Source organism: Triplophysa rosa, linkage group LG20, assembly GCF_024868665.1.
Source record: "Triplophysa rosa linkage group LG20, Trosa_1v2, whole genome shotgun sequence".
Taxonomy (NCBI): domain Eukaryota; kingdom Metazoa; phylum Chordata; class Actinopteri; order Cypriniformes; family Nemacheilidae; genus Triplophysa; species Triplophysa rosa.
In genome coordinates this window covers 7,472,618-7,494,399 of record NC_079909.1, presented here as the reverse complement: position 1 = coordinate 7,494,399, position 21,782 = coordinate 7,472,618, and the positions used below count along the sequence as shown (strand labels likewise).

General features: G+C 38.3%; 2 protein-coding genes across 6 annotated transcripts in view; both read left to right on the top strand.

Annotated features, from left to right (window-relative positions):
- The window catches only part of palm1a (paralemmin 1a), a 28,537-nt gene extending 20,179 nt beyond the window's left edge, over positions 1-8,358 (top strand). The window contains exons 5-9 of one of the 3 annotated variants that reach the window (XM_057361841.1): positions 236-344; positions 1,050-1,071; positions 3,038-3,103; positions 4,138-4,269; positions 7,043-8,358. In XM_057361841.1, the coding sequence (XP_057217824.1) occupies positions 236-344; positions 1,050-1,071; positions 3,038-3,103; positions 4,138-4,269; positions 7,043-7,620 (907 nt within the window). In that variant the 3' untranslated portion in view covers positions 7,621-8,358. The remainder of the gene's footprint in view (positions 1-235; positions 345-1,049; positions 1,072-3,037; positions 3,104-4,137; positions 4,270-7,042) is intronic. The other 2 variants (XM_057361842.1, XM_057361843.1) reach the window with 2 other exon arrangements.
- Positions 8,359-10,965: 2,607 nt separating this feature from the next.
- On the top strand, positions 10,966-20,732 carry misp (mitotic spindle positioning). Of its 3 annotated transcripts, none has more exons than XM_057361838.1 (5): positions 10,966-11,677; positions 15,057-17,412; positions 17,991-18,232; positions 19,013-19,051; positions 19,146-20,732. In XM_057361838.1, the coding sequence occupies exons 1-5, from the start codon at positions 11,618-11,620 to the stop codon at positions 19,230-19,232; spliced, it is 2,784 nt and encodes a 927-aa protein (XP_057217821.1). In that variant the 5' UTR covers positions 10,966-11,617; the 3' UTR covers positions 19,233-20,732. The 3 variants fall into 3 exon arrangements, with proteins under 3 accessions (XP_057217821.1, XP_057217822.1, XP_057217823.1); XM_057361839.1 differs by lacking the exon at positions 10,966-11,677 and adding an exon at positions 12,567-13,463; XM_057361840.1 differs by lacking the exon at positions 10,966-11,677 and adding an exon at positions 12,567-14,419.
- The last annotated feature ends 1,050 nt before the right edge of the window (positions 20,733-21,782 follow it).

The following is a 21,782-nucleotide window of genomic DNA, read 5'->3' as shown; positions in this document are numbered from 1 at the left end:
TGTATTTCTGATGAACTGATGGTGATCAATCTTACTGCTGACTGGCAGACCAATCTGATTTTCCACTCGCTGATTAAATCTCTGCTCCTGGCACAAGACTGGCATGCCAAACACTGAGTAATGCCAGTTAAGCAGTCAGCACCACTAAGACCTAGCGTGAAAGAAAAATGTGCCTTTGAAAATATGAAAATCTTACATTTTAAGACGTTTTCTTATCTCTCACTTTCATCCACAGAATGGAGAGAGAGCTGGAGGAACTAGAGACAGGTGTGTCTGCAACATCCACCAAAGAGAACCTGAAAGATGCCGTACAGGAAGACAACACCAATGCACTTGAAACAAAGGTGAGTTCTGACTGGCACACACGTTAACTTAACACCAGGGTGGGCGGCGGGGATCCAGAGACTGCTATTAAATCCTTTAGTGCTGACACAATGGGGGACAATCTGACGTCCGGCCACACAAAGGCTGTTTTGATTAAGGGAAGCAATTCATCTCATTTCTTACGGTGGAGCCATGCGTGTACTAAACAACTGGGACTGATGGATTGTTGAATTCACCGAATGCATTAGTGTGCTGAATTCTTTGCCACGTTCAGGGCAGATTCCATAGCAACGGCAAAGATGCTGTCACAACAGTAATTCATTTAACTGATTGGACTTTTCTGTGGTAGTCAATATGCCGCTTCTGTGAAACACACTGTATCTAGTGCATGCTGACCTCTGTTGCTTCTCACCCATAAATCCTTCATATAGAATTGAATGTCTGCCATCACTAAGACGTCTTTTTTGGCTTGCACACACATTTAAACAAATATTTTGAATCAGCAGCTAATTTAGACCCTCCTACTGTAGCATTGCAGTAATCCTCACACCCACAGGCCATCTGATAAACCGCTAGTTGTGTAGTAAACACAAAAGGCAATTGTTCACTACAACAATGTAACAGGATTGCATTTGGGTATTTCATAGGAAACATAAATGTGTGTAGTTTGACACATTTTGATTTTATCTTGCTAACTTTCTCTCTCTCTTGTTCTCTTTTTGCAGGTTGTGACAGACGCTGTTAAAGGTAACGTCCTCTGACAGCAACAACACCCACAGTTTTAGGAATCTTTGAAGCAATATTTTGTCAGAATTCTTGTTTCTGTGTATAATTCCATGTTATTGAGTTTGTTTATTCTAATTTTGACCGTCACGCATTTAATAGAGGCTTTTAATGACAAATCTCTTCACGTAATGCTCACCGTAAAGGTGATGTGTTTTTAATGTTTCAACACTGGCTTGACATATTAAGGTTTTAATTAATCCCTTTTTGCTTTTTACCCAAAGTATACTATGGTGCTAAACATTGCTCTGTTTGAATAATCCAACTGCATGTAAACTAATTTGCGGTATTACAGGGGTACATGGCATTGGTATTTTTCCTCCGCTTTTAGTTAAAGACTGTTCTGATGTCAAAAAGGCAAGGTTGGGTCTTCATTTTAAGCACTTAAGTTACACAGAACCTGTCAAATTCTTGCAAAGAAAAATCGATTACCTCACTACAAAATAAGTATTGTTTTTTGAATATATTTTATTATTAAAGTAAATTAATTAATATAGTTAATGCTTAAACAAGACAAAAATATCTGCCAATGAAGTAGGAAAACCTATATTAAGTACTGAATTGAAGTTTATGTTTCGTACTTCATTGGCACATATGTTTGTGTCGGTTTAAAGGCGGGGTGTCCGATTTCTCTTAGCCGTTGTTGATGTTCAAATCACCAAAACAAACACACCCCTACCCCCATCTTTCGCTTTCGGCAGCGCTCGGCTCGGTAATGTCTGTCCTGTGCACTGTGCACCTTACTGCTGATTGGCTACAAGGTTGTTTTGGTACTCGGCCTGACTCAGTTGTCTAAACCGTAATTCGGAAATCGGTTACCCCGCCTTTAAGCATAAACTTAAAGGTGCAGTTTGTAACAATTTTGCAGTAAAATATCCAAAAACCACTAAGCTAGTGTTATATATTTTGTTCAGCTGAGTACTTACAATATCTCAAATGTTTCAACTACTTGTAAATCGTGAGAAAATCGGCATTCTAAACAGTGACACGGGGCTGTGCGGTCGCCTGTCACTGTCAAATTCCCCTTTGTTACCGCCTTTACTGACGTAGAAACCGCATGACAACAGTGTCGTGGTCAAATGCGGAAGTTGTGTCTAGCGTCTAGCAAGCCACTAAATTGTTTCGAGCAGTCACTCATTTATGGACCACATTTATTCGCAACAATTATAAAACTTTTCCTCATCCACTAACATGATTTCTCGTTCCTGTCTGATTGATGGCCATCAGCGGTGGAGTTGAAGACAACAGATCCCATCATTGCACGCTCCTTCACAGCGTCATCAAGCTACGGCATTGTTGTTGTTTTGATCGTGCACCCTCTAGCGGTGGTTTTTACAAACAGCACCTTTAATTTTGAGATATACAGTGTAGTTTCAGGAAACAATACTTAATATTTTTAATATAATCAAGGTCATTTTGCTTCTTAAAGGCAAGGGTGCCCCAGAACTGTTTGATTTCCTAAATTCTTGAGAATATCTCATTTTGTTTTTAACAGAAGAAAGAAAAAAATGAAACAACATTTTTTTCTACTATGGTAGACACAGTAGACATAACATTTTCCAAATAAATTTCTCTGTGTTTATCAGAACAAAAAATTGTATACAGATTTGGAACAACTCAAGGGTGATTAAATGATGACAGAATTTTCATTTTTGGGTGGAGTATCCCTTTAAGCAAACATGATTCATGTGTGATTAAATGTGATTGATTCAAGCATTTTTAAATATTTCTACTAAAAAAATGAGAAAGGAGAAATTCATTTTTGCAGTGTTTATATTATATTCATTGGGATGTAAGACATTGCTGGTCAGTCTTGTGTCTGGCACTTCTTCTTTCCCATACTTCTCGCTCGTTTCTTTCTCCCTCGCTCCTCTTTATCATTCTCTGTCCTTCTCTTCTCTGCATATGTTCAATTCATGACCATTATTAGAGGTCAAAGTTCACATCAGTCCTCGTCTGGTGAAATCCGGAGGTGACTATGACAAGATGAGAGCAGGTGAGTGTTGGTCCAGCCGTGCCTCACGCAGAGATCACACACTCTTCCTGTCATTTTTTCACATTAACAGGAGGTTTATTATCAGTTGACCTCTTTATATATGTAACTGCACTCATAAATATAAGATATACATAATTTAATGTATAGATATACAAGATATACAATTATAATATAATACATAAATATAAGATCAAGCCAAATGCAATTATTTATTAAATAAATAGTACTATTCTTTTAAAGAAAATGTATTACACAACAGAGCTTTTACTTGCTAAAACAATAAATGTAATATATTATTTTACGGTGTTAATCTTGTGCTGATTTCATCTAATCTAATCTTGTCTTCTAATTCTCTTTGTTTTCTCACCTACTGTGTGTTTGTGTGCATGTGTGTGTCTTTGTGAGTCTGACATGCGTACTAGATCATCTCTCACTCATAAATCAAGTTGAAAAGCAGAGTAACAGCTAATAGAAAAGCCTATTTTTAGAAGTATTACTGATGTTTCTTTCAGAAAATATCCAGTTGCCATGGTAACACCGCTTCTCTAACAGGAAACCATGGATTCTCATGGTGGAATTAACTCAATACAAAACAAAGCAGCGATGCAATTATTAAACAAGCTAGAAAACAAAAATGTATAATTATAATGAAAGAACATCATCTACAAAATCCTATATTATGTCTCCATTACACTTTTTTGGAACCTTAGAATATGTTGGAATAATACCTACAAACATCTCTGTAATTCATCTCCTCACTGTTACATCATTATTATTATTGTTTATCAATAATATAACTTATACAGGTGTGTGTATGTGTGTGTGTGTGTGTGTGTGTGTGTGTGTGTGTGCGCGCGCGTGTGTGTGTGTGTGTGTGTGTGTGCGTGCGTGCGTGCGTGTATGTGTGTGTGCGTGTGCGTGTGCGTGTGTGTGTGTGTGTGCGTGTGTGTGTGTAAATGAGTGTTTGGTTGTTGTTGTGACAGTGATATCACACCACTGCAGGATAATAATGTGTTCTTCCGTTGCCACTGCAGCGATGTACTCCGTAGAGATTACGGTTGAGAAGGACCTGGTGACTGGGAAGACCAAAGTCCTGTCCACTAACACACTGCTTCCCAAAGACCTCTCGCAACAAGGGGTCAAGGTCTATGAGGATGAACAGAAAGGTGGCCAATAGTGCAGCCGTGCTCGGCTTTGCTAGATCATGCTTGCTTTACGAGAAGTGTTAACATAAAATAGATAATAGACATGTAGGTTGGATGAGTTTAGATGTCTTTTTGTCTGTTAAATGAGGAAATACTCTAGTGTGTAGTTGCAATCAGAACAAACCCAACGTGTTGGTAAATATGCTAGCTACAAGCTAATTTTAAAGCTGCAGTCTGTAACTTTGGCTTCTATATCACATCTCTGTTTGACACATAAAATTACAGGTTACGTAGGTTACAGTCAAATTGTGTCAAGCTGACATTATTTAAAGCTTAACGTGGAAAAATCTGGGTATGATTTTTTTTAACCCAAAAATGTTACGAATTGCAGCTTTAGTGTTGTTTGGTTCAATCAACAAAACCTAATTCAGAAAAGGAAAAAATCTGTCATTGTTTACTCACTCTCTCACCGTGTCTATAACGGACGCGGCATGTTATCATGGGTTCTAATGCATTCTATTGTCTCTCGTCGCATCGCGCGTGTATTTATATAGTTCACAAAAACTTTGTTTGAGATCTAAAATTCAAGTCATTATTCACCAAAAATCTCATAATGTCACCCTAAAAAAAAGGTGCTTCAAAAGGTTCTTCGATGCCATAGAAAAACCTTTTGGTTCCATAAAGAACCTTTTACATCTGAAGAACCTTTCTGTTTCACAAAAGGTTCTTTGTGGTGAAAAAAGGTTCTTCAGGTTATAAAAAAAGTAAGAAAGAGATGTTCTTTAAAGAACCTTTGACTGAACGGTTATTTGTGGAACCAAAAATGGTTCTTCTATAGCATCGCTGTGAAAAACCTTTTGAACACCTTTATTTTTAAGAGTGTAGCTCTCATATCTCATTCCTACTGTCACATATTCTCATTTACACATTAAAACCATTGTTGTTTGCCATCATTGCCATCAATCAGTGATCCTGTAGGCAGCATATTTTATGGAAATAAGATGGCATGGGCAAGATTTTCAAAGAAAGCAAATTGGTCTGATGTTTTCTTTATCCTTTCTGCTGCTTGATGGCTAGTGGTCATTGTATGATTTCATTGTGTAGACAAGAACATCTGTTGTGTTCCACAGAAGAATGTTTGTAGGGAGGGTGAGTAAATGGTGACAGAATTAAAATTTTTGGGTGAACTGTCCCTTCAACTACAACCAACTTGAAGTGTTCAAACATCGCTCACTTCTCGTAAGGAAAATGTTTATGAAAGCATGGCTTTAGATGCAGGGTTACCCGAAACTCCTCATTCTCAATTATTCTCAATTACTCACATACGGTCACCCTGCAACACAATAAATTTGTACAGTTAATTCAAACACAAAACTGTCTCCAAATATACGTATTCTCCAAAGGTTTACAGATAATAAAGAACGATCTTGCTTTACTAATATTTGTAAAGCTAATGCTGCTGGCTGCTAATGCTAACACTGTGCTTGCTTGCTGCCATGTTTGTTCAACTTGCAACACTTTCCCAGTGTTTGATCCCTGATCAGTCAAGTGACCACTTCTAGCAAGAGAAGTGCACTTGAAATACAACCCTCAGTGCTAACAGCAGTCACTAACTGTGCATAGAATGTGTTTTTGTGCTTTCTGTCAATCTGTAGCATTTTACAAGCCATTGTTGTTTTAATACTTGCAAAACTGTAGCCTATTTGTGAACGTCCTTAATATGTAGCAGATTTGCGGGCACATGTTTGCCACAGGGGTTTGTACACTATTTTGCTAACATTCAGAATATCACAAGGCTGAGTATTCTTAAATCAAAAGGTCTGGGAAAGTATCAAATATGAAATTAGCTTGGTATTGGAGTCTTTTAGGTCAGTATTACTCCAGTGCAGTAAGGTAAAAGTTTTGAGCATATTTTACGCAAATGCAGACACAACCCAGATAGCACAGGTACATCTGTAAGATGTCTGCTAAAGATCTGGGGATCTGAAAAACATCTGCTGTGTAAAAACATCTGCTAAACATCCTAGAAAGGGCCGTTTTACATGCATTCTAAATCATAAACATCTTACAGACATCTAGAGGTCTTTACGCCATCTGACAGGAGACATCTCAGAGACGTATTTCAGAGCAAACAATCAAAAAATACATCTTGCAGATGTGAACGTAGACTCTATATCGCCATCTATGTTTGAAATGTAAAATTGCACTTTGGTTATTATATTTAGGTCAAGTGATGTCAGGCTGTTTTGTAAAACGTACCCAACAAATGTATAAATCATTATTATATGCTTACTATTAAAAATTGTGGAAAGATATGGAAACAGTTTTCAACACTGATTTTTATGTGCTTGCTCAAAATCAGGTTTATGATTATTTTTTAATGTAAAAGTTAGATTTTTAAAATAATATTAAACAAAATCTGTATGGAATACAGATTTAATGTGCACTTTTGAGTTGCGATGGCAGCAACATACCGTAAGGGGGCGATAAAGTTTCCATCAATCCAAACAAATACGTTGTGTTGTTTTTAGGCATGCTATAGCAAACTTGTTCAGCAATACTATTCATAAACATTCTTTCCGTCATGACATTTGTTGACCCTAGAAGATGAAATTTTACAGCAACACTTAAAATTATCCATATAGCCTATGACTTGCTGCTCAACAGAAACATTTCAGAATGCATCACATGTGGAGTCGAGCTTGCGTAGCTAGAACCACTTGCATACATGTATAGAATATGTTTCAGCACTAAAATGACTCTTTTTGAACTCAATCTTCTTTTTTCTTTGTAGTGGTGCATGAGGTCCGCACTGTGGATGGCGTAGTAACCAATGGTGTTCACCAGCTCAGCTCTACAGAGGTGGAAGAGCTCCTTCACAAAGCTGATGAGGTCACCATGACTGAGAGCAGAAAGGCCACACCTAAACTGGAACGAGGGAAAGCCGAAGAAACCAAGAAAGTGAAAGATATAGTCCCACCTGCGACTGTCTCCGGCCCCATGAAGGAGATCACGGGTATGGAAGCGAAACCCAGGGCCCCCCAGACAGAAGTGGGCGGGGCCAGTGCAGAGAAACCGGTTACCATGGTATTCATGGGTTACCAGAATGTGGAAGATGCGGACGAAACGAAGAAGGTTCTAGGGCTGGAAAGTACAACTGTGAGGGCAGAGGTGGTGGTCATTGAGGATGGAGATGCCAAGACCACCGCCACAGACACAAAGCAGGAACAGGCGCCTCCTAATGGCAGTCCAGCAGATCCACCAAAGGCAGAAGACCCCGAGGCAGCTGGCGAGGCAGGGCAACCAGAGGGGGGCGCTGCTGAGGTCAAAAGCAAGGAGAAACAACCCTGCAAGTGCTGCACCATCATGTGAGTCCTTGCAGACAAGGATTTTATTGATGGGATGCAACAACATACACAGCGAACAATAGCAAGGCAGAGAATAAACGTTCACTATCTTTTGATAGAACGCTGTTGTTTCTTTAATTGATTTTTAGCTGTTTTATATCCTCTATTTTCCCTCTTCCCCCTTGATACCCTCTAACCTCATTTCAACTTCATGCATTTTATTTTATTTTTCTGGTTTTATTGTGCCTGAAATGAATCATTCTCACATACTTGTGAGAGAGGTCTGAGGAGGATTTTCTCTTTAACTGAACCGAGTTGATCAACATCCAACAAACCTCTTTATCAGCATTAACTTCACACGGAGTTTGTTTTCTTTCCATATGTGGACTCAATTATCTCTGTATAACTAAAACATATCTGAGCCATTTATTTTTGAAAAGCTATTTATTTTGTTCTTCGTTCCCTTGTTAAAAACCCCAAATTTTTGCAAAGCATGATGTGTTGCGTGCTATCCAAAGTATTTTCACTGAACACAACAGCGGTTTGCGTTGTGCTTTATTTATTGCTTATAAAGCTGTGAGAAACATTTAGGTTATTATTTTCTTGTAGTCGTCCTGAGCTTCTGGGATTTATAGAACACACTACACGGTTGCTTAAAAATGGCCGAACCATATATATAGTGATAGTGTCCATCATGTTTTCATGCGGTAAAGGGACATTTCACCCAAAAATGAAAATTCTGTCATTATTCAATCACTCTCAGATTGTTCCAAACCTCTATAAATCCCTTTTGTTCTGCTAAACAAAAAGGTATTTGGTAAGATATATGGAAGAATGTCAGATCTCATCCCCCATTGACTCCCAGAGTATTTATTTTTCCTACTATGGCAGTAAATGGGGGATGAGATCTGTTTGGATACTGACATTCTTCCAAATATCTTCCTTTGTGTTCAATTTATACAGGTTTGGAACAATCTGAGAGAGATTAAATAATGACAGAATTTTCATCTTTGGGTGAACTATCCCTTTAAATACAAGGTCTGTCTACTATCCAGAATTCCTCAAAATGTTCCTTTTTTAACTACACAACCCAAACGCACACACTCACACAAGCATACAGTCATTAAAACCCCACTTTTTCCTTTCAAGAGGAAAGTCTTTGTTCCTCATCTTCGTTCTCACATCAGTCAAATAGATTGCACTCTTTCATATTGAAATACAGGCCAGGTGAGCTGAGGATATCTGAACAAGCTTTGGTGTTATATATGATCCTTCTGTCAAACTGGTCCAGAAAAGAGCTACGCAAACTTTTGTAAACGTACCTGTGTGTCTATGACTAAAAACTCTTGTTATCATATACAGTATTAATCCCACCTAAAGTGCTCTTTGCTGAAAGTCGATATGAAGAGTTGAAAAGTTCTCCCAGTTATTTTTGAACTTCGGTATGATATGAACTTGCATTGGGTCGTTTTTATTCTTCTCATAGTTACATCTCATCTTTATTTTTGGATTGCTTTATCCAACCCTGCACTGGGGGGATTTGTAGATTGCATGCCAGTCCGCATCAGTCCTCTTTCATGCCGGGTGATTGACAGCTCATTCCTAACGAGTGACATCACCAGACTGCTGCAGCCAATCCTATGCAAGAGCTCTCATGCATGTAAACTATTGTCCGAATAAGCAAAACTGTCTCACTTCCTACACAGCAAGCGTAACAGAATGGAAAGACAATATCCTGTCTTCCTCGGCTGTTTCGGCATTAGGAAGTTGCTGGAAATGTGGAGAATGAGAGTTTATTAGGTTTTATGGTTTTTAAGTAAGAGTTTTATCCTTTTTCGCCCACTTTGAAGATATTTTCTTCTGGCAAAAGTTTGAAAAGGCCCTTTAAGTAGCTATGATGTCAAATCGTTCAGGATTTTCCTACGTTTGGTAGGAACGAACATGTGTTCTTGTGGTAGCGATGGATGATTGACTGCATTATGGTTTAATGTGGTGCTAATAAAATCTCGTGTTGCTTTTTATTTTTGGCTTAATGTTTCCTGTAACAGATGGAAATGCAAGTAGCATTATACATTACATTATATTAGGGTGCGTTGATGAACGTTAAATCTTTTTTGGTTCATCAATTCAATCTCAAATTATCATTTTAACTAACTTAATTATAGTTATAGTGCTTGTTCGGTGGCGCTATCAGTTGGCGTAGAGATGTGCTAGATGGAGTGTGCGTGCATTTTGTGTGTCTGTGTGGTTCTACTTATGATCGATTGTCTGTTAATATGTGTTAAATTTCAATCATAGTCATGTAATCTGTTAAACTGCTCTAAGAATGGATATCTGTGTTACGGCTGGTATCCAGAGTCCAGACCCTTCTTTTTATTATGTTCTTGCATATACACAAACACACACACACAAATCAACATACACATTTGTACATCATATCAGCATCTGTGAGATTGACTCATGGTCCAGCTGAATAAAAAACAGTTTTCTTACCCCTCGCTGGTCAATCGAACAACTATAAAAGCTGTTATGCACTGGCTCCAGAACAGTTATTCTTCCATGAATGCCCTGTTTTTGCTTCACTGTGAGTCTCGTGTTTGTCTCTCACTTTTACTGCACATCCTGTTGTCTTTCAGTACTACATTCCAGTTCTGATGTTCCCCCCCTGAATGCCTTGTTGTCCAGCCATAGGTCTGGCTTATCTCTTTTGTATAGATGCATGCTTTTATAGGTACATAAATCGCATATATACATATCCATTTCCATGTAAGGTAACGTCCCTGTGCTTGGACCCCAAACCCTTGGTGACAAGCTGCTGTAATGGTAGATTTCAAGGCAAAGTAGAGCAGAGGACAATATAAGAACACCCAACCTGAGGTTGGCAGCCTGGACGAGGTCTATTGCTACCCGTCTCAAATGCCCTCTTCCATAGGTTCTTCTGATGATGATGGTGTGTGTGTGTGTGTGTGTGTGCTCTTACTACCACTGTTGTCTGTGTGTTGTGAAGGTCTGCTTTTTTACCAACCTGACAGATGTAGAAAGAGTTGGAAAGAGACATTAAAATGTGATGTGCTTCATGGAAACCGCTATCTGTCTTGTCTTCTTTATAACAGAAATGCATTTTGTGCTTCTTAAGATCTGTGCATACATCAGAATACTACAAGTGTAATGGACCTAGTACAAAACCCTGAGGAACACCATAGCTGCAACACAGAACTAAACTGAGAGCACCGTGGTATTGTCACTAGCATTGTCAATGACTAAATGACCAGGCTACAGAACAACTATGAGGTGTATTATGGGATAGTAGAGGGATATTCTCAGCTTTTGTTCTGGGGTTGCTGATGATAGCAGGATTCCACACTGATATGCCTGCCCTCAGCACACTCACAAGCACACACACTTACATAGGCTTGCATGCAGTGAAACTCTCTAGAACCAAACATTGGCCAGGTTACGCCATGTACCCTTTGGGCCTTTTCTTTTGAGCTGATACCTCTTGGACTACATGTTGTGGCTGTGAACTGTATAGGTAGCACAAACACGCAGCCATATTGAAGCTATTGGAGGTGGGGCTTTGCCAGAGCAATTGAGCTCACAACACAGGCTTTATGGGTGGTGGGTGAGGACTTGTGTCAGGTCTGGCTGATGTTGTCTGAAACTGGCTGACACCTGCAGTAGTACTCCTGGGGTGAGCTGGGCCCAGGGTTTCTCTGCATGCTACATCAGTATTAGACACAATCTCCTGTGGATCTCCAGAGAATGAGGTAAGTCCAATTATCACAGTGATGGAAGAAATTTGTGATAGTGTATTTAATCATTATCATATTATCTGACCAAGTGCTTCCATTGTGCTGATGTAAAGATTCTGTATTTAGGTACATCGAAGTTATCTTCTTGCTCTCACTCGAATTTAAAAACTTCTTCAGATTGGACTCATCAACCGGGATTGAGTTAATTGCATAGTGTGAAACTCGGGTAGTATTGCAGGAAAACCCTAAACTGACGCATACAGGACAGGCATGTTCAGGTACACTCCTCCCTGGCAGGTGCTGTGTAACAACCTGGAACATAATTTTAAGGTAGGTTTACCTGTCACATGCTGTACAATTACATGTGTTTGTATGTTACGGCTATCAAAAAACTCAATTGGCCTGCTCTTTTGGCAACATACAATATACTGTATATCATTTCAGTTTTGTTTAGTTCAGTTTCATTTTGTTCCATACGTACATAAGACCGAGACATGCATATATACTAGGGTTGTCAAACGATTAATTGCGATTAATTGCATCCGAAATAGTTTGTGTTTATATAATATATGTCTGTGTACTGTGCATATTTTGTGTTCATAAACACACATACATGCAAGTATTATATACAAATATTATATAGAAATATTAATAAACATTTATATATAATTTAAATTATTGGTAAATATAAATAAATAGGCTACATATAAATAGTTCCTAAATATATATATACCTGTATGTGTATGTTTTTGAGTTTATAAATACAAAATTACATACAGTAGACATATATTATGTAAACACAAACATTTATTCTGGATGCGATTAATCGCGATTAATTGTTTGACAGCCCTAATATATACTGATATATTATCATTACATGCAACATACAATTCAGCAGAATTTGACGGGTTGAAAGCATCATTGTCCATTCAAATATCCCCATCAGATTTTTATAGCAAGTGGGTTTAAATGTTTTTAAAGTGTATCTTTAATAATTATGTTTAGCACAATTAATATAAATGTTGACATATAAATGTCTAAACCACTCAGAATTAATTGATGACATTCTCTTATGCAAAATTGGTTAGTCTACACGTGATTTTCTTTCAAATTTAAATTCAGGTAGCTGCATGGAACATGTTTTGGACTGTCATGTTGTAATTTTGCTTGATTTAAAAAATAAATAAAAAAAGATAAATAAATGTATAAAACATTAAGACTGGACAAGAACCATGGTCTCCTTGAGTCTTGCACAGTTTAAACTAAAACCGCCTTACTGAAACCTCTTGTCTTGGTTTGTGTCCACTAGGTGTCAGGATTGGTTTCTTTAAAATCCCCCAAAATGCTTAATGTTCACAAAGGTGAATGGATAATCACAGTTATAAAAATGATCTGTTAAACAGTTACTCTGGATGATGTTCAAAAGGCTTGTGGTGGCCTGGCTATAAACTCAGGAATGTGATGAATTGGTGTCATGCTCCTTGCGCAGCTCAGATCACAGATGTGAAACTTAAACTTTAATTTAAAGTGCACTATTGTTTTTATCCTCACTTCAGTGAATGTTTGGGGTAGCATGGATACCTGTCCATTAAGGGTGGGGTGGGATATATTTTACCTTGATTTATATTATCATTCCTATCTGTATTCTTAGTTACATTCTTCACATTACATTCCTTTGGGAAAAGTAGACCACCATTGACCACAACCTATCTGTGACGATATGAAATGCATTGTAGCATTGGGTGGAATTCACAATCCATTTTTTTACTATAACTGAAACCCTAATAAACCGTTATGCATTTATTCAGGCCCATATAAAATCTCTTTCATTTTGATTTTTCACAGATTGTTCAGTAATGAACTTAAAATTAATGTGGCATGTCCCGATTCTTTCTTGACAAAAGGATTTAATAGCATGTGTGGCTGTGTACTCAAAAGGTTTAATTTTAGCCTCAATCTATCTGTCTTTTGCACACTGTCCATCATGGGTATGGGGCGTGTCTATTCAGGCATACGTGATATTAGCTGAACTTTGTCTGTAAAGTTTGGCAGTGAAAACAGAGGTGCCCTCAGATGCATGTGACACTACAGAATCTCACTTCACTACTGTCTGAGGGTGAGTGTTTGGTCATATTCTTTAGCTCTCATTTACGTGGAATAAATAGTGGATGTATGTGTTTGTTTGAATAAATATATGTGATGTAGGCTGTCAACAATGGACTTAAAAAAATGGGACAGTTTAGATATATAACGTGCTGAAAAAGTGACTGACTGTATGTTTGGTTAATGTTGAAACTATCTGAAAGAACAGTAGGTATTGACATGTACAGCATTTGTGCTTCTGTTCAGTGTTCAATAGTAAAAACTGATCACATTGAGAAAATTCGGCTTTTGGGAAATGTAAAACACCAAATCTTATAGTGTATACGGTGAAATCAGACGTCTTTTTATAACAAGGAAGTTTCCATCTGAAGACTTTTATTGTCACTACAGGCTAAAGGTTGCAGGCTGGCTATAAATCGTATGATATTTATTTAGAAAATCTGTTACATCTGTCAGAAAGAAAGTAAAAGATAGATAGACAGAAAAAAAGAAATGTATTTAAACAAACTGTGTTATTTTGAGCATTTAACACTGCTGTTTTGCTATTGCCGACTGTTTCACGTTTTAGAATAACAAGATCAAGTTTTAAAATAGCTATAAAGCTTTATCTTGTGGGTGTAATTTTAAATTTTCACTACGACACAAGTGTTGTTCCATGCTTTTCACATGTCATAATTTAGTAAAGCTATAGTAGTTTTTTAGGGACACCCCTTAAACAGTCCGAGCCAATCAGCAACAGGAGAGCTGTGGTTTCCAGGAAACTGTCCTGCTTTGAGTTTATCAGGGGTTCACAGTTCACCCTGTCACACATGGACACCCACTGACAGTCAGTCTATGAGCAAAACTCCTTTACAACTACGTAAGCTTGTTTGAACGGGCAGACAGTCTTATCTATTGTTTTGATGCAGTACTCGGTGGTTTCACTTGAAGTTTTTCCCCATGATGACTATGTTTTTTTTTATTTAGCAGGTAAGCGACGTCTTTTAACATATGTAAATAATGTATTCATAAATGTAAGCCTATGTTTAAGTTTGAATTAAACAAAAAAAAATGTTGATTAAACAGAATTATAATATGATCTCTGGTCACTTCACCTTAAAACATTTAGTCTTGAAAGCCAACAATAAGCAAAGTACACAAAGTTTTGTTTACAAGTAGGAATGCTATTTACTTGTACAAAGTACCTGTAGTGTTACACATTTGGATATTTTAAGAGACTTTTATTTTAGAGGTTTACTGTAGACTATAAGAGTTTACCCAAAAGTGAAATTTGTCTATCTTTTCCTCAGCCTGATCTGCAGATCACAAAAGAGGACATTTTGATGAATGTTGATTACAAAACAACAATGTCCCCCATTGACAAAACCACTGAGACATTTCTTAAAATATCTTCTTTTGTGTTCCACAGAAGAATGATTCATATACACGTTTGAAGAAATGACAGAATTCTTATTTTTGAGTGAACTATCCCTTTAAGACAGTTTTACTTATTAAAAATGTAAAATACATTTAAAGTATGGTACATATTTCAAGCATTGTTCACAATTGCACAGTAACATTAAAGCTCAGCTGACATTCTGCTCTGCTTTTATTTTGTCTTACACAGAGGCAGTCATCAATTGTGAAAGACAGCCCGTGTGATGCATGCACACATCCCTCAGAAGAGGAGCAGGCCGTGATCCATTCTCATCATTCTCCGACACCTCTTCCTGACCAAAACCATCCACCCCCCACAGTCCCCATGACCAGCACACCAAAACACTGGGTGATAAAACCCTTCTACCCAAAGTTAGAGCAGACAGATTTCCGCTCCATATTGAGCCCTACTGGCCAAATACAGTCACCAGACCCGTGGAGCAGCATTCGGGACAGGGACTCTCTAAAGTTCAGCTTTGAAAGCGTATCAGTAACTGGCATGCAGCCCACTGTGATGGTTTCATACAGGAGTGAGGAGAACACACCAGACGTGGTGGTCCAGGCTCAGCAGGTAGCTGTGTCTGAAGATGGAAGTGGCAGTGAGGATTGGAGACCCAGCAATCCCAGCAGCCCTGGAACCCCAAGCAGCAGCGGCTCACATGTTGGGTTTTATTCTTTCGTAGAGAACCTGGCCAGCCCAGAGGCAGAGATGAATGAGGCCTACATGCTTTCTCCAGAGAGGCAGGCTAAATTGAACACTTTGAAGGAGAAGAGCGCCTTTAGGCTTCAGACATACGTGGAGGAAAGGAGACCTGGGAGACTGTTTGAAGAAAGTAACGATGACGAACCTTATCATGTCGAGGGTTTCTCTAACGGGAATGAAGTAGAGGCAAATCCAGATCGAATGGAGATCATCCGGAACCAGGCACCTAGGAAAAACCCTGTCCTTAAAGAACAATGGAGTTCCTTGGAAAATCTGGATCTTAGTAACACTCCCCAAAGACTTATGGATGGATTTAGTCTGCGCTACTCCCCTGTCAGTTCAAAGGCTGAAGAGGTCAAGGTGGAGCCTGGCACTATAGACAATATGCAAATTGATTTTAATGCTGCACGCCAGCAGTTTCTAATGATGGAAGAGTCGAAGCAAAAATCCCCCTCGCAGAGTCCCCAACAGCTCCCTTACTCCGCCAAACTGAGAGGAAGGACTCTCTCCCCAAAAGCCAGCATCTTCCCATCAAAGCAAGTGAGTCAAGAGAACAGCCTTCGAGAGAACCAGATCCAATTGAGAACACAACTAGAGACAAAAATTAAGACTGTGAGTTTGACTGAGGACCCAGAAGATGAAGTTCAAAGTAATGCCAGAGACGATGTTGACTCTGGGCCCGGTGACCGAAGTGCAGGTTACGTTAGTGATGGAAACATTTCAAATGATCCTTCCGTTTCAGAAAAAGGGAGTAACTTTTCAACGCACAATGCAGGGGAGACTCCTATCGAAAGGGAGATCAGAATCAACCAAGAACGGGAAGAAAACCTACGCCGATCAAGGGGGATCTTGCGAGCGGACAGTTCAGAGATGGTGGAGATCAGGACCAAGCCAATTCGGATGTACTTGTCTCCGCAGATTAAGCCTACGAAAGCCAAAGATACAAACAGGGTGAGCTTCCTCATTCAGAGAGGGTTTGAGTGTGAGAAACGGCAACAGAGCCAAAACAGGCTTTCAAGTCTTTATATCCAAGAACAGGCTGAAGTCAAAGAGAAGAGCAAGGCATATGAGTCACAACCAGATAAAGGTGCAATCACATCTTTGAGGACAAATCCCAAAGAGACTCCAACAAATGAGGAAAGGATGTCTTCTGTAGAGGATCCTGCACATGAAAAGAAAAGTGACCTGTCCGACTCGGAGGAAGTTCTGTCACCTTGCTGCCCCCATCGACATCCAGATGAATCTACAATTCAGAGAAACTACACTGAGAGCAAAACATTTGAATACCAAGATGGAAAAGCCGATATTATAGAACGTCCTGTGGAAAATATCTCTTCTAAAGTAAGGCTTTATAAAGATAATATTTTTGAGACCCAATCAAGTACTCTCAAAACAAAGACAGAACCATTCTGGATTGCTGAGAATGGGACCAGCATGCCATGGAAGAACAGATTATCCTCTCTAAATATTCTGTCCCAATCAGAACCCAAAAAATACAGCCGGTACACCCCAACTTGGAGATCTCATCTCAAGCATACCACCTGGAGCCCTCAATTGCTAAATGCACCAGACAGCATCCGGGAAGAAATCGAACAGGACCTCAAGCGAGAACAGGAGCTTCAGGAGCTGAGAGAGTCTGGTACCAAGTCCTTTTCAACAAACAGAGACATGGGCAGCTCCAAGAATGCCAAGAATCTAGAACTAACTTCGACTGAACCTACATACCCACCAACCAGTGGTGAGGAAATGGTATTCTCACCACAAACTTCACAAAAACACTTAATTGAAGTGGATCATTATTCCTGGAGTCAGGACACCTCTGTTTCCAGATTATCAATACAAGGTAAAACTATTCAGTGTAATAACACTTTAAAATAACAGGAACAGAAGACATATATCCTATATTGTCCTTATGATGGGGCAAGTGGTTTTTGACAAATGCTTTTCATAGCTCGTATCCATATATAACTGATTAACTTGTGTGCTAAATGTTTATGGGTGTCAGCAGCACCATGGAATGGGAATGACTTGCCAACTGAATTCGTTTCTGAACTTTAGCCATGGCATAACATTCTGCTTGACTGATGAATGATTAATCATTTACTTCATAGATGTACACACACATTTTACAGTAAAGACTGGCTCTGTGTTACCAAATGTACAGATTGTCTTATTTTATATAATTCTTGTTAGTAATTTAGTATCAGTGTTCTCATTTTATGAACTGAAAACTCACATAAAATTAGGTCACAATATGCGTATCAGTGCAGAATCTTTAGACATACGATCAAGTATCAAGTAAACTGTAAAAATGTATCAAGTAAACATACTTCTGAAAAGTATGGAACATAAGGAAGAACAAGTTTTATGACTCCTTGAAGTAGCTGTCTGAATTTTAAGATAGTTTTTATTTCTCTCCAGATAAAGGTACACAGTTGTCCTCACCACGGCTCAGTTCAAGATTGCCATCTGTGTCCATGATGTCACCCCAGCCGTGGGGCAGCACCAACCCTGTGTCCCCTACTGTTTCAAGGGTAACTCCAACAAAGCCCTCCAGCCCGCAAGCTGACGTGTCCTCGCCTCTCTCTCAGAAAGGTCTGACTGAGACCCTGCTGAAAGATTTTAAAGACAGACGGGTCAAACTGCAGCTGGAGGAAAGTGCGGTGAGTGATCCGTTTCAAACTTAACCTCGTATGTTTTAGGAAATAGTTTGAAATCAAAAGTTGGTTCACATTGCCCTAAAAATGAGTTCACATGTGAGACACATCTTGTACCCCATATTATGAGGCCATCCACACGGAGATGTGTTTAGCTGTATACGTAAAATTTAGTATCGTATCGGCATTTCGTCCACACGGATCCTGTGTTTTGGGAGCCTGAACCACTATTTTTTGAAAGCGGGTCCCAGAGTGGATAAATCAGAAAATGACACCGTTGCGTTTTTGTGTGTACAGCCAATCCATATATTTTCTGAAACGATGATGTTATCACCCCAGCGTGCAAGGTTTATGCGCATGCTCCAAGTCTTCCTCTTCATTTTTAATGTTTCTCTGTGACAAAATTACAGCATCACATACTGATTTGGAATAAATACTACATCGTTTCGAGTCAGTTTCAGTGGTTTCCTGTTTACACTGATATTTCTAGAGACGACGCAGTATTTTTACGGAATTAAAACGAAAAAAAATCGGATAGGGAAAGCTCTGGCTTCGTATGGATGTGGGATGTTTTCACACTGGCCAATAAATACGAAAATGATATTTGTTGACATTTGTCGGGACTGTGTGAACTAGCATTAGCATTAGCCTTTAGCATTAGATAATATTAATCTTAAAAAAACATTCCAAGAATTTTCCAAGACATTGTTTCTTTTGTTTAAAGGTGAGGGATGGGAGTAGAAATTGATTTTTTTTCAAACATACTCTTTTCTCATTGTCTCACAGTACGCTGGGATACAACCCATTGATGACATTAATAATGAGGTGAGATATTGAAGTTATCTATGTTTTGCATGCTCTACTGGATTTTGGAATAGATCCAGTTTGATCCTGCGGTGTAACTGTTGTTTCTCCACAGGTTGTAGAAGCCACCCGTGTAACAAGGCATAAAAACCAGCGAGCTCTGCAGTGGGAGGCTGGCATGTACGCCAACCAGGAGGCATAAAATATCCAAGACAAGAGCACTGACACATTAGGAAAATGTGGTGCTGGGTTGAATTCCTGATTGCATTTACAGGCACTCCGCTCTTTACAATGCCACTCACAGTTTATATGGTTTTTCAGAGACGACTGCCATGGAGGACGTAGGTGTAGGTGTGGAAAGCATGTGCTTGGGGTGAATTGTATGAAATTAGCTTCTGTGAACACTTTCTTCATACTTTTCCTCGCCAAGTACTAACATTTAATATACCATGTCAGATAACAGTAACAACACACCCTGCATTCCTATGAAGAATATTAAACAAAACTTTTAATTAAGGTGACTGTCTTGTGAGACAGTAAAACATAAATATGCTGATAAAGTTACTGACCTCCAAACCAAGCACAGGTCAACTTGGTTTTTATATCAGGAATAAATCCAAAGCAAAGTCTGGACCTGGAAGTCACAACATAGAAGTCTGTTCATCTAACAATCTATGTAATATTGATGAGAAGCATGAAATATTAATAGTTATCTTTTGCTCTATTGTTTATAGGAAATTGAAATAGTAAACATTACAATCTATATTAAGATTATATAGATGGAAATTAATACTACAAAAGACTTGATTCTAGTATATTAATGATTGTGGACATAAAAGCTGATTTTAATTCAGATAATATATATATGATTTTTTCCCCCTAAAAAACAAGTTTACAGATTTTGATCAGATATTTTTTAAAGCAGCAGAGTGTGTGCAATACAAATGTCTTTCTTTGCAAATATTATTGTGACAAGCTATCTCATCCCCCAACATCCTAAACCCACTAATATCTCACACTCACACAATAACACAGTCATTCTAAGGATAACGTTTGTGCAATATTTATAAAAAAAGTTGTACTTAATGTTATTTTGATGTTCTTCGTGTGTCCAATGCTGACGAGAAACATGTACAGTACATTGTCTTTACACCACAGCACAACAACGTCCTCTAGAGAATGTCACTATTATTACATGATGCTTGTTATGAACGCGTAGGCTACTGAATGCTAGTCATGTTATTTGATTTGTCTGCTTCTGTAAACAAAACATTTGTTTAACCTTTTCACGCATAGTTTAAAATGTATCAACTGTTTCCGTGCAGTGAGCTTTTAATGGTTTCCATGGTGACGCGGCATCAAGCTTGTCATCTGAATGTGGCTTTTTGCTGACTGGCCAGCACGACATATTCAAACCATGAAAAATTATTTGCATGTACAAACCATAATAAATAAATCACCCAATTAATTCACCCAATTTTATTATTCACCATAATTTATTAAACGTCATTATTAAAGGGAGTTATGAATGCATTCTTTCGAAACAAAACAAAATTAGGCTACTTGCTGTGGTCTACTATTTAAAAAAAATTAAGGATGTTCTGTATTTGCTGTACTGCAGTTCTTTTGTCTCTTTTGTAATATCACCTTATGTATCATTTATAAAAACATAATATTAAACCACACTGCCCCTCTGTCTGTCTCCGGCAGGCAAGATTCAACACTGTGTTATCTGTCCTCATTATTTTCCTTCTCTGCTGTCTTTAACACAGTAAACCACCAGATCCTGCTGTCCACCTTCTACATCCTAGGCATCACTGGAACTGCACTCATGAGATCTAAAAATCATACCTCACAGCTAGATCATTTAAGGCAGTGGTTCTCAAAATCTTTCAGCATAATGCCCACTTGTAGGCCTATGGAGTGCATCCTTTGTGGTCCCCCAAAGAAAACGCATAAAACAAAACATATATCAACCTTAAAATGTAAATTAAAGTAAAAGTATATTAAATTATGCCGTGCATTTTACTTCGATGTGTATGTCCTCCTCATCTTTAGTCAACCCAGCAGGTGGCACTGCGTCACTTCTAACAAAGCAGCTGGACAATAAGTGGAGTGGACATCCGAATTGGGTGACAAACACTGCCATAACCAACAATTCATGCTGTTGTTACATTTCAGTAAAGCCGTCTCACTATTTAAAGGAAAAAACATATTGTACTGTGTTGTAAAAGTTTATAAAACTTTATGTAGAAAGATAACTGAGAAAGGATGGTTGTATGAGATCTAGGGACCCAGCACCCTGAAATGAATTCAGAGGACATTTATACATTTATAAAAGAGGATTTTTAAATGTTACATTTATGAAAAATCAGTCTCATCATTAATCTCATGGTAAACTGCATGTGAAGCATTTACAAGCAGAAACAAGTCTCCTTTAAAATCACTTTCATTTTAATCGAACATCTTATCATGTTTCAAATTTAGTTCAGTGTCAGGTGAGGCTTTTCATACATTTACTTGTATTTAAAATCCATTTGTGGATAACATCCTCTGGGTATGTGTGGTGGGTTTTTCATTCTTTTTTCAAACAAATCTGTATATTATGTATGTTTGTATTATTTTATAGTGTGTGCAATTAGAGAAATATTTTATTTAAACTATTATAATTTGAATTTAAATGTTGAAACAACTAAAAAATGATGCCCGTGTGAAGACAACGCAGTTTATCTTATATTGGTAAGACAGGAAC

Bases quoted from the DNA above. Each gene is read 5' to 3' on its own strand.
- misp (XM_057361838.1), top strand. From the start codon at position 11,618: ATGTTCAGGTACACTCCTCCCTGGCAGGTGCTGTGTAACAACCTGGAA. The intron at 11,678-15,056 runs GTAGGTTTACCT...TGTCTTACACAG, and splicing joins ACCTGGAACATAATTTTAAG to AGGCAGTCATCAATTGTGAA. The intron at 18,233-19,012 runs GTGAGTGATCCG...ATTGTCTCACAG, and splicing joins TGCAGCTGGAGGAAAGTGCG to TACGCTGGGATACAACCCAT.